The sequence below is a fragment of the Monopterus albus genome, unplaced genomic scaffold, assembly GCF_001952655.1.
Source record: "Monopterus albus unplaced genomic scaffold, M_albus_1.0 scaffold146.1, whole genome shotgun sequence".
Taxonomy (NCBI): domain Eukaryota; kingdom Metazoa; phylum Chordata; class Actinopteri; order Synbranchiformes; family Synbranchidae; genus Monopterus; species Monopterus albus.
This window is the reverse complement of record NW_018128026.1, coordinates 941907-957107: the sequence shown is the minus strand read 5'-3', so window position 1 is coordinate 957107 and position 15201 is coordinate 941907. Positions and strand designations below refer to the sequence as shown.

The following is a 15201-nucleotide window of genomic DNA, read 5'->3' as shown; positions in this document are numbered from 1 at the left end:
TTGATTACCATTCTGACCGGTGAGAAATGGTATAATGGATACAGGTCTCAAAAAAATGAAATTTCAGACAAGAGGTAGGCGATTAAATGCCAAAACGGCTTGCCATGCACTCATCTGGCTGTATTTTCTATCAACACATGGCCCCTGGGGGTCTCCGTAGTGCACAGATGAAGCAATGGTAAAGATAACCGTATCTAAACACACATGCTGTCTGGCAGACAGGCTCATCCTTGTTAATCGAGGCAGTGGGAAACCTCTTTGTGTGCCTATTGTCTCTCTGAGTCACACGGCCGAATCTATAGGTGTGGCGCTGCCGCAGTGTTTGTCCCTGCCCGGATGCCATAGGCGAGTTCTCTCCCAACAGCAACAACAACACGGAGCTGCTAGAAGGAGATAACTTCTGCTTTCACTGCGCTGCACTGATTTCAATAACTGTTAAGAATGGCATAGCTCAGTGTTTTTGCCGTGACAGTTACACTTGCTTTATCTGAGTTTATTTATTCAGCTTTGCCGCACACACGTCTCTGCGACTTTCTTCTGCGAGTTGCAATGGGCAGTTTTGGTAAGTTTAGGTAGCTTCTGTAGCAGCCGTAGCTAACTCAGTGTATTAGGTTTAATGTTACCATTATATGCAGTGACAATACAAGACCGCGGTGTTTTATTTCAAGGAAAGTAAAGTTGGCGTATATACATGTGTTGACAATGGATACACACTGCAGATGGTTTTTATTCTCACACGGGCACAAAACAAAACATTGATCTCTGTCCTAGCAGCCAATCTGTCCGTTCCTGTGTGAACGTAGCTGTGTTTAACTTAGGAGCTCTGTGTTTATGTAATGCGTGTTCCCACAGACACAGAAATGGATGTGTATTGCATGGCTAAGCTTTTAATCCAGTGTCAACACGTAACTACTGCATAACTCTGTATGTTAATAGTTAAACTGAGTATTTAGTTGGGGCGTGCCAGGAGCGGCATAGGAATTCAGACAGTTAATCTGAAAAGAAGCTGCTCCCACTCCCAGTGGAACCATTACAAACTGGTTCACTTAATCCCATACCGTTGGGCAATATGTCTGAAATCAATTTCACAGCAGCATCACAGTTCATTCTTCAACTTGGAGAGACCTTGAGTTAACATCATGCATTGTGGTCATGCGAAATTGCACTTGTGTACCTAAATATGATGAGGTCCATTATTCTGACCCTGACCCAGAGGAGAACCAACTTGTATAAATAATTCCAGTCTTTATTGGCCACGCTAGACTTAATGTCCAGTCAGATAATGACATTGTAGACTTATTATGTTGTTCCAACAAACAGGAGTTATAACAAGCTCTTGAAACCAGACACAGGATCCACTTATTTCCTGGAGTGAACAGAAGACAGGGCTCTGAAGAATGATAATAAAGATGCCTTCACTGTCCAGTGGAATAGAGACTCCCCAGTGATGGAGAACAGAGAGGAGAGGTAAATATAAACACACACACTTTTGAGCTTACCGTGCAATGATTATATCCCCCCGTAACTTGTTTCCACCGGAAACATGTTGAAGGGAGATGCCCATGAAATAGGGTTTCCTTTAAGTATGATCCAGACCAGATGTGAGATTATCTTGACCACAAGCGTCCTGTCAGTGGTCAGACAATTAAGTCTCAATGAGTGCACTGTACATAGCAACTTTAATACTGTTACTGCAGCTCAAAGTGCTTCACAAGTGACTAATCTGAGTTGTTTTTATATTTCTTAGTTTTATATGTTTATGTTAAAAGATGGTCAGCCTCAATCAGTCGGTGTCACCATGAACAAAAATCTGTATCACTTAGGCTTTTACTGAGTAATTTTCAGTAGTTACTGATATTTTGGAAATTTCAGCTTCAAAAACAACATTTCTTTTGTATTTGTCACTTTTGCTAACCAGCTTCACGTGTAGTGGACTGTGCTCCATGATGGGATGTGACTTTGACCAGCAGCAATATCAGACCCAGAGAAGAAGTGTTTAGCATGCAGAGTTGTGTACACTGCTGCTGTTTAGTATTTTACAGACGTTTTCCTTCTCACTCAAAATAAAACTACATGTCAGGACCTACAGATGCTGTCCAAACAATTACTGGATGACTGATGAACAAGACAGAATTGAATTGAACATTCAGAGAATGCAAAACCACAACAAATCTCCACAGGGTGATTGCCATGTTCAAAATGTGGTGCTGGTTTGAGTTTGAACAGGATGTGCTCTGGCTGAAGGCTAGTCATATCCAAACTGAAAGCCCAAATTAGGCTGATATGTTTGCATGCATTATTGCAGCTCTGCAGATGAGCAGGACCCCACACCACCAGAACGAGGCCTTTTCCACATCTGGCAGTCAGCGGGCCCCAGCAAGCAGCTCGGTCCACAGAGTGTGCTGCTCTCCAGACCTGTGGTGCAGGCTGCTCTAGGCGAACACCATGGAATCCTTCTAACACTGGGTGTGTGTGTTTGTGTTAAAATAAGGCTGGGCTGTAGTTCAGTGTCATCATTATATATATCATTAAATATTTATGAAAAGAAGTCCTCCCATATATTTTTAAAAAGCACACACTTCTCTACCTAGAGTTACCAGTTTTCTTTTGACATGTTAAATATAAAAGTGAGCTATTTCTAATAAATTGTTGTTATTTTCCAGGTGGTCAGGTATATTCATTTGGAGAGCTGCTGTGGAGGGATCTGAGCATCCCAGCATCTAATCCAGTGCTGGAGGTGACTCTGCTCGGGAAAATGGTGGTCCGTGTGGCTGCTGGTGGCTTCCACTGTGGAGCACTGAGTGAGCAGGGCGGTGTCTACATGTGGGGGGAGAACACTGCAGGACAGTGTGGGCCAGCTGAGGGGGGTACAGTCACAAACATGACAGGTTGGTCAGCATCTTCCAAACATCATCCTTTCTTATTAGATATAAAGGCCCCCAGAAGGAGCATTTAGGCCTGAATGTGTGTACATTACATGCGTGACCCATGCCTCATGTCAGTTTCAGAGCCGTACCCAGTCAGTGTTGTGGACAGTGAAGTTATTCCTCCAGCAGTGGTTCGGGTTGTGGATCTGGCCTGTGGACGGGAGCACAGCCTGGCTCTGTCATCCCAGAATGAGCTCTGGGCCTGGGGCAGTGGCTGCCAGCTTGGCCTGGTCACAAACAGTTTCCCTGTGTGGAGACCACAGAAGGTAAGGTTGTGCAGGTCAGAATGAAAACCCTGTCATGCATATTGACAAATCAAAAAATATGTTGTTTTGTTTGACCGTTATCGAAAAGGTTTGGCTGTACAAAGTGCTGTCAGCCCTGTTAAATAATAAATTGTATTTTCATCTGTTGAGAGGGGAAATTGAACTAAATGTGTATACTGTTTCAAGGTGACCCGATGACCTTTTTCCTATATGTGTGCTTTTGAACACTTGACAAAAATCTAATTTCTGTGGCATAGGTGGAGCACTTGGCTGGAAGATGTGTAATTCAGGTAGTTTCTCTTCCTGATATCTTCACCTGCACATTTAGTGTAAATGCCAAAAAAGAAACTATGTTCTACTTCCAGAAATAACATCTCTCTTTATTTCATACAGGTGGCTTGTGGTGCCTACCACAGTCTGGCCCTGGTTCGCAGTTTACCTCCTCAGAACTGTACCCAGAATCTCTCTGAGAAGCGGGAGCGTGGCCAGTCACCTCACTGCTCAGTGACAGAGGAGGAGGAGCTTCTTCCACCTGATGATTCTCACTACTGCCCGCTGGGGGTGGAGTTGGCTGAAGTCATGGCAGGCGAGGTAAATAATAGTCTGAGAAGAAGCAGTGAAAGAAATCGGATGATGAATACCTCATTTAAAAAAATAGATAGGTATGAGACATGATATGAAAAATTGTATAGAAATAGTTTTAAAATAGTCGGTACACATTCTATCCTGCCCCGGGCATCCTGATGTAACCTTAAAGGTATATAACTGCTTTAAAACCAGCCATTCTTGCAATATGTAGAAATGTTTCAACAGCTGTAGCACTGGGTTCTACTTTTTGCCCACATCTATGCTCTATTAAAAGGTTGGGCTGTTCTAGCACTGGTTGATGCACTTAGCTGCATTTCCACTGTCGGAACCTAACGCGTTATACCCCATGCCATGCTTTGCTTAACCGTCACTCAGCAAAACCAGTTGTTTACCAAGTAGAATGCAGTTTTACAGAAATGTGATGTCTCCTCTCCTTTGCCTGCGGGTTGCTTGCTGAAGTCCACAAGTGAAGCCCTCATAATTTACCTCTAAACCACACCAAACCAGTGAGTGTGTTTACACACTGTACTTGTAATGCTAATGGGTGAGGTGTGAAGACACTGACATTTAATCAGTCATGGGTGACAGCTCCACAAGCACTCACCTCTTCCTGGGACTTGATTTTAGTGCTACCTCTTGCTGAAATTTAGCTCCTGGAACGCACCTCCAAAGCTGATGGAGGGCAGTGGAAACAAACGCACAACCTGGAATGAGCGTACATAGTTTGACATGTTTTGGTAGGTTCCTGTGGTGGAAAAACCCTACTTATCTGGTTTACATTCCCAGACTTCTCCCAGGAGAAGAGGCCCCAGACAGAGGCTCCATCCTCGGGGAAGGTCAGCTGGCAGCAGTCCTGGTTCTGGAGCCAGTTTGTGCCCATTTTTGGAAGATGGCAAATCAAAAACCAAACAGTACAGTATTATATAACTTGTCTGTCTCCTTTTCATACCTCAGTTTTAACATTTTTGCATTTAATGTTTTTCTCTTATTGTTTTACCTTCCTTTCCTTCCATTTCAACACTTTAGGAAGAATTTTCCAGTTAGTGCCCATCTTGAGCCTGATGGGCACACTGACCCTCTGAGTCAGACAGACGGCAGCCCCAAGTCCCACGTGTTGTCAGGCTGGAAAGCCAATAAGAACTCAACTTTCCCTGACGAGATGGAGATTCAGAACCTCCTCCATAAACTTTCTGATCATTCACTGGAGATGCAACACACCACCGGGCCAGGGGATAGTGACTCGCTGAGCAGTCATACTTCAGGTGAGTGATGTATCTCTTCCTATGTTGATTGCCCCCTATTTTGTTATGAAGTGAGCTAATTTGTTTTGTCCCATTTTGTACATGTTCTTAAGTTTACATTTTTGATTCTTCATTTTATTCATTCTTTTGTTTCATTGTCTTTTACTTTAATTTTTGTAACCTTTTCTTCCTGTCCCTCCGTTTTTCTCTCCAGATGACAGCTGTGTGTCCTCAACTCCTTCCACGGACCTGTTTACTTGCAGTTACAAAGATGATTTGCTAATTAAGAGTCAGACAAGCAGGTTGAAATAAATTTTGTTGACACTAAAGCACTTTGTCTGTGCAAGATCGAGTCTTTGTAGTGATAATTTGTTTCAAGAAGTATATTCTAAAAGTCTTATTATAAAAGATATCATTTGGACAATTTAGGTAGTGCAGTTAATGCTTCAGTAATATTCTTTGTGTACATGTCAAGAAGTCATTACTCAAATCTACTCAAACAGAACATTTGTATTGCAGATTTCTTTTTATTCCACTTCAAGAAGGCACTTCACATCTATGATTATTCACTGTGCATAAAAAGAGATGCGTATTCAAGGGAATAGGGGAGTGTTTGCAACGTTCGACTTACCATAAAGATTCCTACAGTGTATTTGCAGCCTGAAGCTTGACCTTCTCTCCTACAGCAACAGTGGAGTGTCTGGGACATACTCCTCCTCCCCAGTGTGTTTGGAAGAGGTTCGGCTTTGTGTGGAGGCAGAGAGGAAGGCACTGCAGGGGCAGAAGAGCTCCAGTCTCACAAATCTACACCAGAATGGTCAAAGTGCAGCAAACAGGAGACGGTCACTGCCTGGGACACCCACCCATGGTAAGACTAATAGCGTCTGGACATACAGTGCATCCAGAAAGTATTCACAGCGCTTATCTTTTGCACATTTTGTTAGGTTACAGCCTTATTCAAAAATGGATTAAATTCATTGTTGTCCTCAAAATTCTACAAACAATACTCCATAATGTGGAAAAAGTTTGTTTGAAATCTTTGCAAATTTATTAAAAAAAAAAAAAAATCACATGTACATGAGTATTCACAGCCTTTGTTCAATACTTTGTTGAAGCACCTTTAGCACCAGTTACAGCCTCAAGTCTTTTTGAGGGGAGACGACAGTGCGTAGAGCAGTCGTCTCCCAACCAGAAGGTTGAAGATTCGAATCTCGGTGCCTCCAGTCCACATGTCGAAGTGTCCTTGGGCAAGACACTGAACGCCCCCGATGTTAGAGCCATCGGTTGAGTTGGCGCCGCAGATGGCTGCCTCGGTTCTGTACTGGAAACAAATTCCTTGTGTGTAACATACTTGGCCAATAAAGGTGATTATCCTCATTATCCTTTTGAGTATGATGCTACAAGCTTGGCACAACTATTTTTGGGCCATTTCTCTCATTCATCTTTGCAGTACCTCTCAAGCTCCTTCAGGTTGGATGGGGAGCATCGGTGCACAGCCATTTTCAGATCTCTCCAGAGATGTTCAGTTGGGTTCAAGTCTGGGCTCTGGCTGGGCTACTCAAGGACATTCACAGAGTTGTCCTGTAGCTGCTCCTTTGTTATCTTGGCTGTGTGCTTAGGCTCATTGTCCTGTTGAAAGATGAACCGTCGCCCCAGTCTGAGGTCCAGATCGCTCTGGAACAGGTTTTCATCAAGAATGTGTCTATACATTGCTGCAGTCATCTTTCCCTCGATCCTGACTAGGCTCCCAGTTTCAGCTGTTGAAAAACATCCCCACAGCATGATGCTGCCACCACCATAGTTCACTTTAGGGATGTATTGGCCAGGTGGTGAGCGGTGCCTGGTTTCCTCCATGACATGACGCTTGGCATTCAGGCCATAGAGTTCAATCTTTGTTTCATCATACCAGAGAGCTTTGTTTCTCATGGTCTGAGAGTCCTTCAGGTACCTTTTGGCAAACTCCAGTTGGGCTGCCATGTGCCTTTTACTGAGGAGTGGTTTCCGTCTGGCCACTCTACCATACAGGCCTGATTGGTGGAGTGCTGCAGATGGTTGTTCTTTTGGAAGGTTCTCCTCTCTCCACAGAGAAATGCTGGGGCTCTTTCAGAGTGACCATCAGGTTCTTGATCACCTCCCTGACTAAGGACCTTCTCTCTTGGTCTCTCAGTTTGGCCTGGCGGCCCGCTCTAGGAGAGGTCCTGGTGGTTCGAAACTTCTTCCATTTATGGAGGTCACTGTGCTCATTGGGACCTTCAATGCTGCAGAAATTTTTCTGTACCTTTCCCCAGAGCTATGCCTTGATACAGTCCTGTCTCAGAGATCTACAGACAATTCCTTGGACTTCATGGCTTGGTTTGTGCTCTGACATGCACTGTTAACTGTGGGACCTTTATATAGACAGGTGTATGCCTTTCCAAATCATGTCCAATCAACTGAATTTCCCACAGGTGGACTCCAGTTAAGTTGTAGAAACATCTCAAGGATGATCAGTGGAAACCGGATGCACCAGAGCTCAATTTTGAGTGTCATGGCAAAGGCTGTGAATACTTATGTACTGTACATGTGATTTTAACGTTTTTTATTTTTAATACATTTGTAAAGATTTCAAACAAACTTTTTTCACATTGTCATTTTGGGGTATTGTTTGTAGAATTTTGAGGACAATATTGAATTTAATCAATTTTTGAATAAGGCTGTACCTAATAAAATGTGGAAAAAGGTAGGAGCTGTGGATACTTTCTGACTGTACTGCATATACTGTGCAAATGCACTTGTCATATATTATCTAGTATTACTGAAGTAAGTATTATCATTGGGATCACTGAATTGTAGTCCATTATGAAGTTGCAGCCCTGCCAACAAGGAAGAAGAATAGCAGTATTTACTCTACAGTGCCCTTGCTGCCAGTGTTTGCCTTTCACTTTGACACACTTCCAAAAAATACATCAAGATCACAGCATGTGCATGCTCAAATTATAAAATGATCTTGAAATAATAATATTGGTTTTGCTGAGACAATGACCCTGTACTGCATAATCCAAAAGGACCCTTCTCATAGCTCAATGACCTATATCCATATCCTGCAATTAGCAAGCATTGCAGTCTTAACTGATCATTTTCTAGTTTGCCAGACATTTCAGGGGTGTCCGAATGAAACTAAATAGCAGTAAGCAATTTTGTAACCAGTGCGCTTGAACAGAAGGGTATATAACTACTTGGAGAGAGTTGATCTCCTTCTTTCCTCTATTGTAGTAGTAGTAGTTGTTGCTGCTAGTGAGGTTTCCTGTTGTGTGCCTTCTGACCTCTGAACGACTGCATCACCTAGCTCATTGCTGGCTGTTTTGGAAATGCAAGGCTTTACAAGTTAGCTCTAGATGAGCACATTAAGTCCTATGGGTGTGTACTGTACATACCAGACCTGTTGGATATAATTTATGTGATTACCCATTTGGTATAGTTTGTTTAGACTGTTGAACACCTTAAGTGCCAACTCTGCTGTTGTCTGTGGAGGGAGTGCTACACTTACTGGTTACATAGTTACACATGCATACATCTATGCCATGATAAGGGTGATACTGTTCAAGATTCAAGATTCAAAGTGTATATTGTCATATGCACAGTATGGAAACAAGTTTCCCTGAACAATGAAATTCTTACTTTGCCGTCCATACTGAGTGCCAAACAACACAAGTGAAATATAAAGTAGATGAACAGTAGCACAAAGTCTAAAGGCACTTTAAACAGGAAGTGAAAAGAAATATAATGACAAGTATATAAAAATATAATGAAAACACACTAGGAGTTAATGTATGTTACATCGAAGCTGTATTTGCAGTAGTCAGCAGTGGGTGTGCAATTGAGCATATAAACAGTACAGGTGCAATTGCATGAAGTAGTCCTTGATTGTAAACCCCTGTCAGCTGTTTAGGAGTCTGATGGCAGTTGGAAAGGTGTTTTTCAGTCTAGTGGTCCTGCATTTCACACTTCTGAACCTCAGGCCTGAGGATAGGGGTGTGAACAGCCCATGCTGGGGGTGGGTGGGGTCCTTGAGGATGGAGGCAGCTTTCCTGAGTACTCTGTTTTGGTAAATGCTCTGCAGAGAGGGCTGGTGATCTTCTCTGCAGTCTTTACCACTCTCTGCAGGCACTTGCGCTCCATAGCAGTAGTGCTGCCGTACCAGACAGTGATACAGGTGGTCAGGATGCTCTCAATGATGCAGCTGTAGAAGTTGCTGAGGATCCTAGGCGACATGCCAAACCTCCTCAGCCTCCTCAGGAAGTACAGCCACAGTTGGGCCTTCTGTTGTCACTTATAACAGATAGAATATGTTTGTAGACTAGACAGATGCTCAAATGTAAGTATTATGTGATGGTTCAGTTGTTTTACAGCAACACTGTTTACCAGGATTTTACCATTAGGTTGTGTGTTTCTCCTTCAGGGTCTCCACGGCGACGGCAGCCTTGTGCCTGCAGAACGCCATCTGCTGGTCGCATGCAGGCTGCAGCACCAGAGGATGTAGGAGACAGGCTGCCATCTCTGGAGACAGAAGTGTGGAGCTGGGGCCGTGGGTCTGAGGGGCAACTAGGCCACGGAGATCAACTTGCCAGGTCTGAACACACAACATATATTTACAATATATAGCTTGCAAAAATGTATGCTCATACACTAAAACACGACAGCACCAGAGGATGTAGGAGACAGGCTGCCATCTCTGGAGACAGAAGTGTGGAGCTGGGGCCGTGGGTCTGAGGGGCAACTAGGCCACGGAGATCAACTTGCCAGGTCTGAACACACAACATATATTTACAATATATAGCTTGCAAAAATGTATACTCATACACTAAAACAGAAAATGTTATAAAAGAAAATAATTTGTCTGCATCACATTTTATCATGCAACTGATTTTTAATCTTCGACTTAATGTGAAAACTCTATGCTATGACTGGTTATGGTTAAGGTAAGTCTCCAGGAACTGAATGTAAGTCAATGTAATGTCCTTACAAGGAATGAAAACAAACAAGTGTTTGTCTGTTTCTGTGTCCAGACTCCAGCCTCTGTGTATCAAGTCTTTGACAGGCGAGGAAGTGATCAAAGTTGCTGCAGGGTCACACCATTCATTGGCCCTGACTGCTCAGTGCCAGGTAACACACACACTGCTTGTACTTCTGTATGTGAGGACTCCCACTTACTGTACATGCCAAAATGTTCTTATTTTCAAGGTCTAAAAGTCAATCCAGTTCTCATAAACACAGAAGTACATGAGCACACCCACATTCACTCACAGTGTGACTGTTTTTGTGTGTTGCAGGTGTACTCATGGGGCAGCAACATGTGTGGACAGCTCGGTCATGTCAACAGTCCTGTCACTGTTCCTCAGCAGGTGAAGGTACAGCATTTTGACAGGGAGTCCTCATGGCACATTATATAGTAACAAGTAATTAAAAGGTTTAGGTAAATGCATCTGTGATAGCATTCAGGAGGTGTTGATGACACTGTAAAACATTCTCAACAACATGCCAATACAAATGCAACAAGCCAGTGAATGTCCTTATAGTGCACCTTGTTTTGTTTCTGGTGAGCCACTGTAGCTGTCTGATGGTCTTTGGGTTTGGGACATGTCTGCCGGTCAAAGCCATTCCCTCCTCTTGGCTGACGGAGACTGTGTCCAGCCGATCCTGTTATACTGTGGCCAGCAGCAAGAGCCAATGTCAGAGCAGAGTGGAAGGTCACTCCAGAGTCAAAGGTCATGTCAGAGGTCACCCAACAGGGCAGAGAGTTATACAGTCAGACCGACCCTGCTGCCTTTCTGCATGGAGGTTTGTAGGGTGACAGTTTTGATTATTTTTTACCTTATTTATATATTTGTTTTTAATATAACATATTGTTTTTATTTTATTGGGACAACTGTATAGCATGGGTCAATGCCATTTACCACAGCATACAAATAAAAAATAAAATTACCCTCCTTCATTATAACTGAAAGTGAGGAAGAGAGTGGAAGAACTGCACCACAGTGGTATATTTATTTTTATTTTACATGTTGGTAATAGTTCTGTATGGTAAAAGTGCAAAAGGTGGTACTGGTAGGAAATTGCCATCAGTCAAGAGACCCATAAATGACATAAAGGGAGAAAGCAGTCAAAGACAGTGGACATGTTTAAATATCCAGGTGGAAATACTTTGGACAAAGGGAGAAAGTCAGAAAAGGATGAAAAAAGCAACATGGAAAATACAAAATGCTGGAATAACAGAAAACTAAAAAATAACACACAAATCACATAATGAATAGGAAAGACAAGTGATTTGAAATTCTTAATGGGGAACTCTGACAATCTCAAGTCCTGAAATATGAATACCCTGCTGTATTTATATTGTCAAATTAGGTTCTGAGTATTATCAGGCAAAGAATGCAAAGTGCAGTTTGTATTAATGGCAAAAACAGCTAGCATTTATCATGCTGATGTGTTCGTACTGTGGGGAGAGATGGAGTTCAGTCCCACTGCTAACCCTAAACTCAGTGTGATCTTAACAAAACACCATCATGCTTTTAATGCATCAGTGACCTTTGCTTCCTCTATGCATATAGATGGGTTACATTAGCAGTGTGTGCAGCGGAGGTCAGAACTGTGCACTGTTGGCGGACCAGAACATCATGGGCTTCATTTCTGCTATCCACGAGCTCGCCTCCAGAGAGCGACACTTATACTGCTGGTTGAGCAGCGTCAGGAAGCTCCTTCTCACACCGTTACGCATTAGAGGTCAGACCATCTCTGTACTGGCTGCATTGTTGTTGATTAGTGCTAACAGCCGTGGTGCATCTGACCACCTTACTGTTGGTGTGGGAATATGAATATGTTCCTATTAAATGTGAATGAAAACCTGTGAAATGATGACAAATTCAAAGAACAGTGCATGTATGATTTGAGCATAGATGTGCCAATAGCAAATGCATACATAGATGAGTGTGTGTGTTCTCCTCCACAGAGGGTGTGTGTCCATCATTAGGTGAGCCATGCACTCAACTCTTCTTCTCTCTCAGTGAGAGTTTTGTCCGTCTGAGTGCCCTGATTGGTCGACATGCCACGTCACTCAGCTACTTCCTGCATGACGTGCAAAGCCGTAATGTCACTTCCCTTCCACTGCTGACGCACACTGAGCACTTCCTGGACATTTATAAAGAGTAAGGTTTTTGTTCTCATAGAACACAGCTACAGAAGTCAAAAGAAATCAGCTGTTACATTTGATCATTTGTGGGAAAAACTGTTCTTTTCTTTAGTTTTGCTCTGTTATGTTTGTCCACAATTTTACTCTTTAATCGTCCTGTATTGTTTCTCTCATTTGCTTCATCCCATTGTATTACTTTAAAATTAAAGCTTAAAATTGCTTAAAATGAAAATTAAACAGCTTTCAACATGTCAACAAGAGCAAGCATGTGTCTGTCTCTCTCCAGATATTGTTCTGCAGTAGGTGACTTCCAGGTAATGGGTGGATTCCAGTCACTCCAGAAACTCTCACTGTAAGCTCCTTCATTCTTTCTGTATGTTTTCACTTCATGGGCTCTTGCTCACCTCAGAGACACAGACTCCTTATTCACATAAATTGGACCTGCAAGTGTCACTGCACAGAGCTCTAGCAACAGTGCTTTTATTGGTCTAAACATGGCCTTAACATTAGCAAGAATAGATCTTGATGATCATTTTGGACAACAAGTGTTTCTTGAACCAAATGGATTGGCTTCCATCGGCTGACAACAGACACGTATTTAGATGTAAACACTACAGATACCTGAGTCCTAAGAGCATTCTGTTTTTCCCTTTTGTCTCTACCCTTCAGTGAGTGTTTAGGCTCTCGGCAGACCATCCTCGCTCAGCTGCCTGTTGCAGATCAGTCTGCTAGTGGTGATACTGATCTGGTGTCACTGTTGTACTGGCCTCTGCAGCAGCTCCACCAGTATAGCCGACTTCTGCTTAAACTGGCAACATGTTATGATGTGGTGAGGATGAAACTCTCTGCCCTCTTTGCACTGCTTCTTTGATCCTCCTCCTCCTCGCTCTTCATACTTCCCCCAGCTTTCTGTATTTCCCATTACTGAGTAACTTTGGATATATTGTAAGTTATTACTGTCACTGTGTTGGAAATAAGATGCCTCCAACCCTACTATTCTTTATTTTCAAATTTAAAAATTTTTTAACTTGCTGTTACTTGTTTTCTCTTTTTCTCTCCCCTAGTTAACTATGGAGTACCAGGGCCTCCAGCAGGGCTGTAGTCAGTATGAGTTCCTGTCATTGTCCCTACTGAGAAGGAAGAAAGAAGCTGAATCCACCTTCCTCTTCTGGAAGAGCCACTCTGGAAAAAATACTGTGAGCACAGCTTTGTGTTTTATTATGCAGGCTCATCTTTTCTGTACTGTTTAGGCGAGAAAGCCTTTAGAAAGTTTATATATAATGGACAAAACTTCACCACACACTATTCTGAGCTCTGAAACCACATCAGCATCTGTGCTTGTGACAATTATTTCACAACTCAGGGATAACAGTGTTCCTGTTCGGGAAATGTTAGACACATCAATCACAAAGAGTTTTTATCTTCTTGCCTTAGATGGAACTTACACCATTGTTAATTGTGTTTATATGCTAGTTTTCTGCAGTCTAAGGTCTCAAGATGTTAATACACTGTTGTTTTCATCAGTTTGTCAGATTTGCATCCATGTATTTGTTCTTCAGGAGGTTCTGCGTCTCCCACAGCGCCGTGTGGTGTGTGAAAGCAGCAACAGATCTCTGACTCTGCAGAACGCCGGGCGATTCTCCAACCACTGGTTCATACTTTTCAACGACGTGTTTGTGCACACACAGGTGCACAAGCAAATGCAATCACACACATGCACATGCTAGCCAAAGGATGGCATTTCTGTTCTATTTTGTAGGTAGTGTAAACCCATGGTGGACTTTGTCAGCCTCGCCCAGACCGGACAAAGCTTCCACTCTGTGTTTCTGGACATCTGCTATGTTGAGCAGTAGAGGTTTAAATGTATGCATTGTGTCTTTCATTCACTCAGGGTGCCATTCCCTCTCAGAGTCTTGTAAGTATATTTGGCACAAGTTTGCCCAGCTTCACTTCCAACCACCCTACCAGTTTAACCACACTGAGCTTTATGCTGCAGCATAAAGTGGGCTGGCCTCTGTTCAGCGCTCACACTCTTAAGAGGTTCACATGGTACAGCAGGCAAATAAATGAATATTAGTACACAACATTGTGGACTGTTGAAGGGGCTGTTTGCATGTTCTGACTGCTGATTCTGCTGCCAGACAGGCTGCTGTGTGTGTGGACAAGAAGACATTACAGTCACTGATTAACCCAAGTGACACCTTCATTATTGAAGAATTAAGTATTTACTGTGGACTCATTTAATAGTTTGCTTTCCTTTTAAGTTTAGTGTGGGCTGGTGTGTTATTAGACAGTGGTGAAATCTGCCCTGTTTCTCTCATTGATGTGCTGTGTTGTGCATATTATTTTTATGGCATATGTTTTTCCATCTTTATTGAATAGTTGGGCTTTAAATAAAACAATATACCAGTAAATTATATATAATAATAATCAAATATTGTGATGTTAGCTAATGTGAGAATTATCAAGAATAATGGCATTAAACTGCATTAACAACTGCTCTCTCTCTATTTACAGTTCTCCACACATCATGTCTATCCCCTGACCTGTCTGTGGGTGAAACCAGTTACTGAAGATGGCAGTGGGATGTGAGTTTGTTGTGTTTAAAAATTCAAACTATGAATATCAAACCTACCATGACTAATGCAAATATAAAGAAACTGATATAACTAAATTCAGCGAATCATTAGTGTTTATGATGATGGATAATGAACATGGGCATTGCAGTCACAGTAAACTCATGCTATAGTGACAGAGAGATCTTCAACTCCCGCCTCCGGCAGAGCTTTGACCAGATCCCGGGGGAGGCTGGAGATATTGAGTCCGAGTGGACCATATTCTCCACCTCCATTGTCGATGCGGCCATTCGGAGCTGTGGCCGTAAGGTCTCCGGTGCCTGTCGTGGTGGCAATTCCCGAACCCAGTGGTGGACACCAGAAGTAAGGGATGCCGTCAAGCTGAAGAAGGAGTCCTTTCGAGCCTGGTTGGCTCGTGGGACTCCTGAGACAGCCGAC

General features: G+C 42.8%; 1 protein-coding gene across 1 annotated transcript in view; it reads left to right on the top strand.

The window, feature by feature from the left end:
• Nucleotides 1-297: 297 nt before the first annotated feature.
• Nucleotides 298-15201, top strand: part of LOC109968298 (alsin-like) — a 26842-nt gene continuing 11938 nt past the window's right edge. Inside the window, exons 1-23 of the mRNA XM_020614464.1 lie at nucleotides 298-562; nucleotides 1321-1467; nucleotides 2306-2466; nucleotides 2664-2888; nucleotides 3003-3193; nucleotides 3451-3483; nucleotides 3587-3784; nucleotides 4568-4692; nucleotides 4808-5043; nucleotides 5237-5324; nucleotides 5709-5890; nucleotides 9461-9624; nucleotides 9710-9804; nucleotides 10068-10164; nucleotides 10332-10409; nucleotides 10612-10839; nucleotides 11610-11781; nucleotides 12008-12203; nucleotides 12474-12539; nucleotides 12857-13016; nucleotides 13252-13383; nucleotides 13747-13875; nucleotides 14705-14775. Of these exons, the coding sequence (XP_020470120.1) occupies nucleotides 1448-1467; nucleotides 2306-2466; nucleotides 2664-2888; nucleotides 3003-3193; nucleotides 3451-3483; nucleotides 3587-3784; nucleotides 4568-4692; nucleotides 4808-5043; nucleotides 5237-5324; nucleotides 5709-5890; nucleotides 9461-9624; nucleotides 9710-9804; nucleotides 10068-10164; nucleotides 10332-10409; nucleotides 10612-10839; nucleotides 11610-11781; nucleotides 12008-12203; nucleotides 12474-12539; nucleotides 12857-13016; nucleotides 13252-13383; nucleotides 13747-13875; nucleotides 14705-14775 (3047 nt within the window). The 5' untranslated portion in view covers nucleotides 298-562; nucleotides 1321-1447. The remainder of the gene's footprint in view (nucleotides 563-1320; nucleotides 1468-2305; nucleotides 2467-2663; nucleotides 2889-3002; nucleotides 3194-3450; nucleotides 3484-3586; nucleotides 3785-4567; nucleotides 4693-4807; nucleotides 5044-5236; nucleotides 5325-5708; nucleotides 5891-9460; nucleotides 9625-9709; nucleotides 9805-10067; nucleotides 10165-10331; nucleotides 10410-10611; nucleotides 10840-11609; nucleotides 11782-12007; nucleotides 12204-12473; nucleotides 12540-12856; nucleotides 13017-13251; nucleotides 13384-13746; nucleotides 13876-14704; nucleotides 14776-15201) is intronic.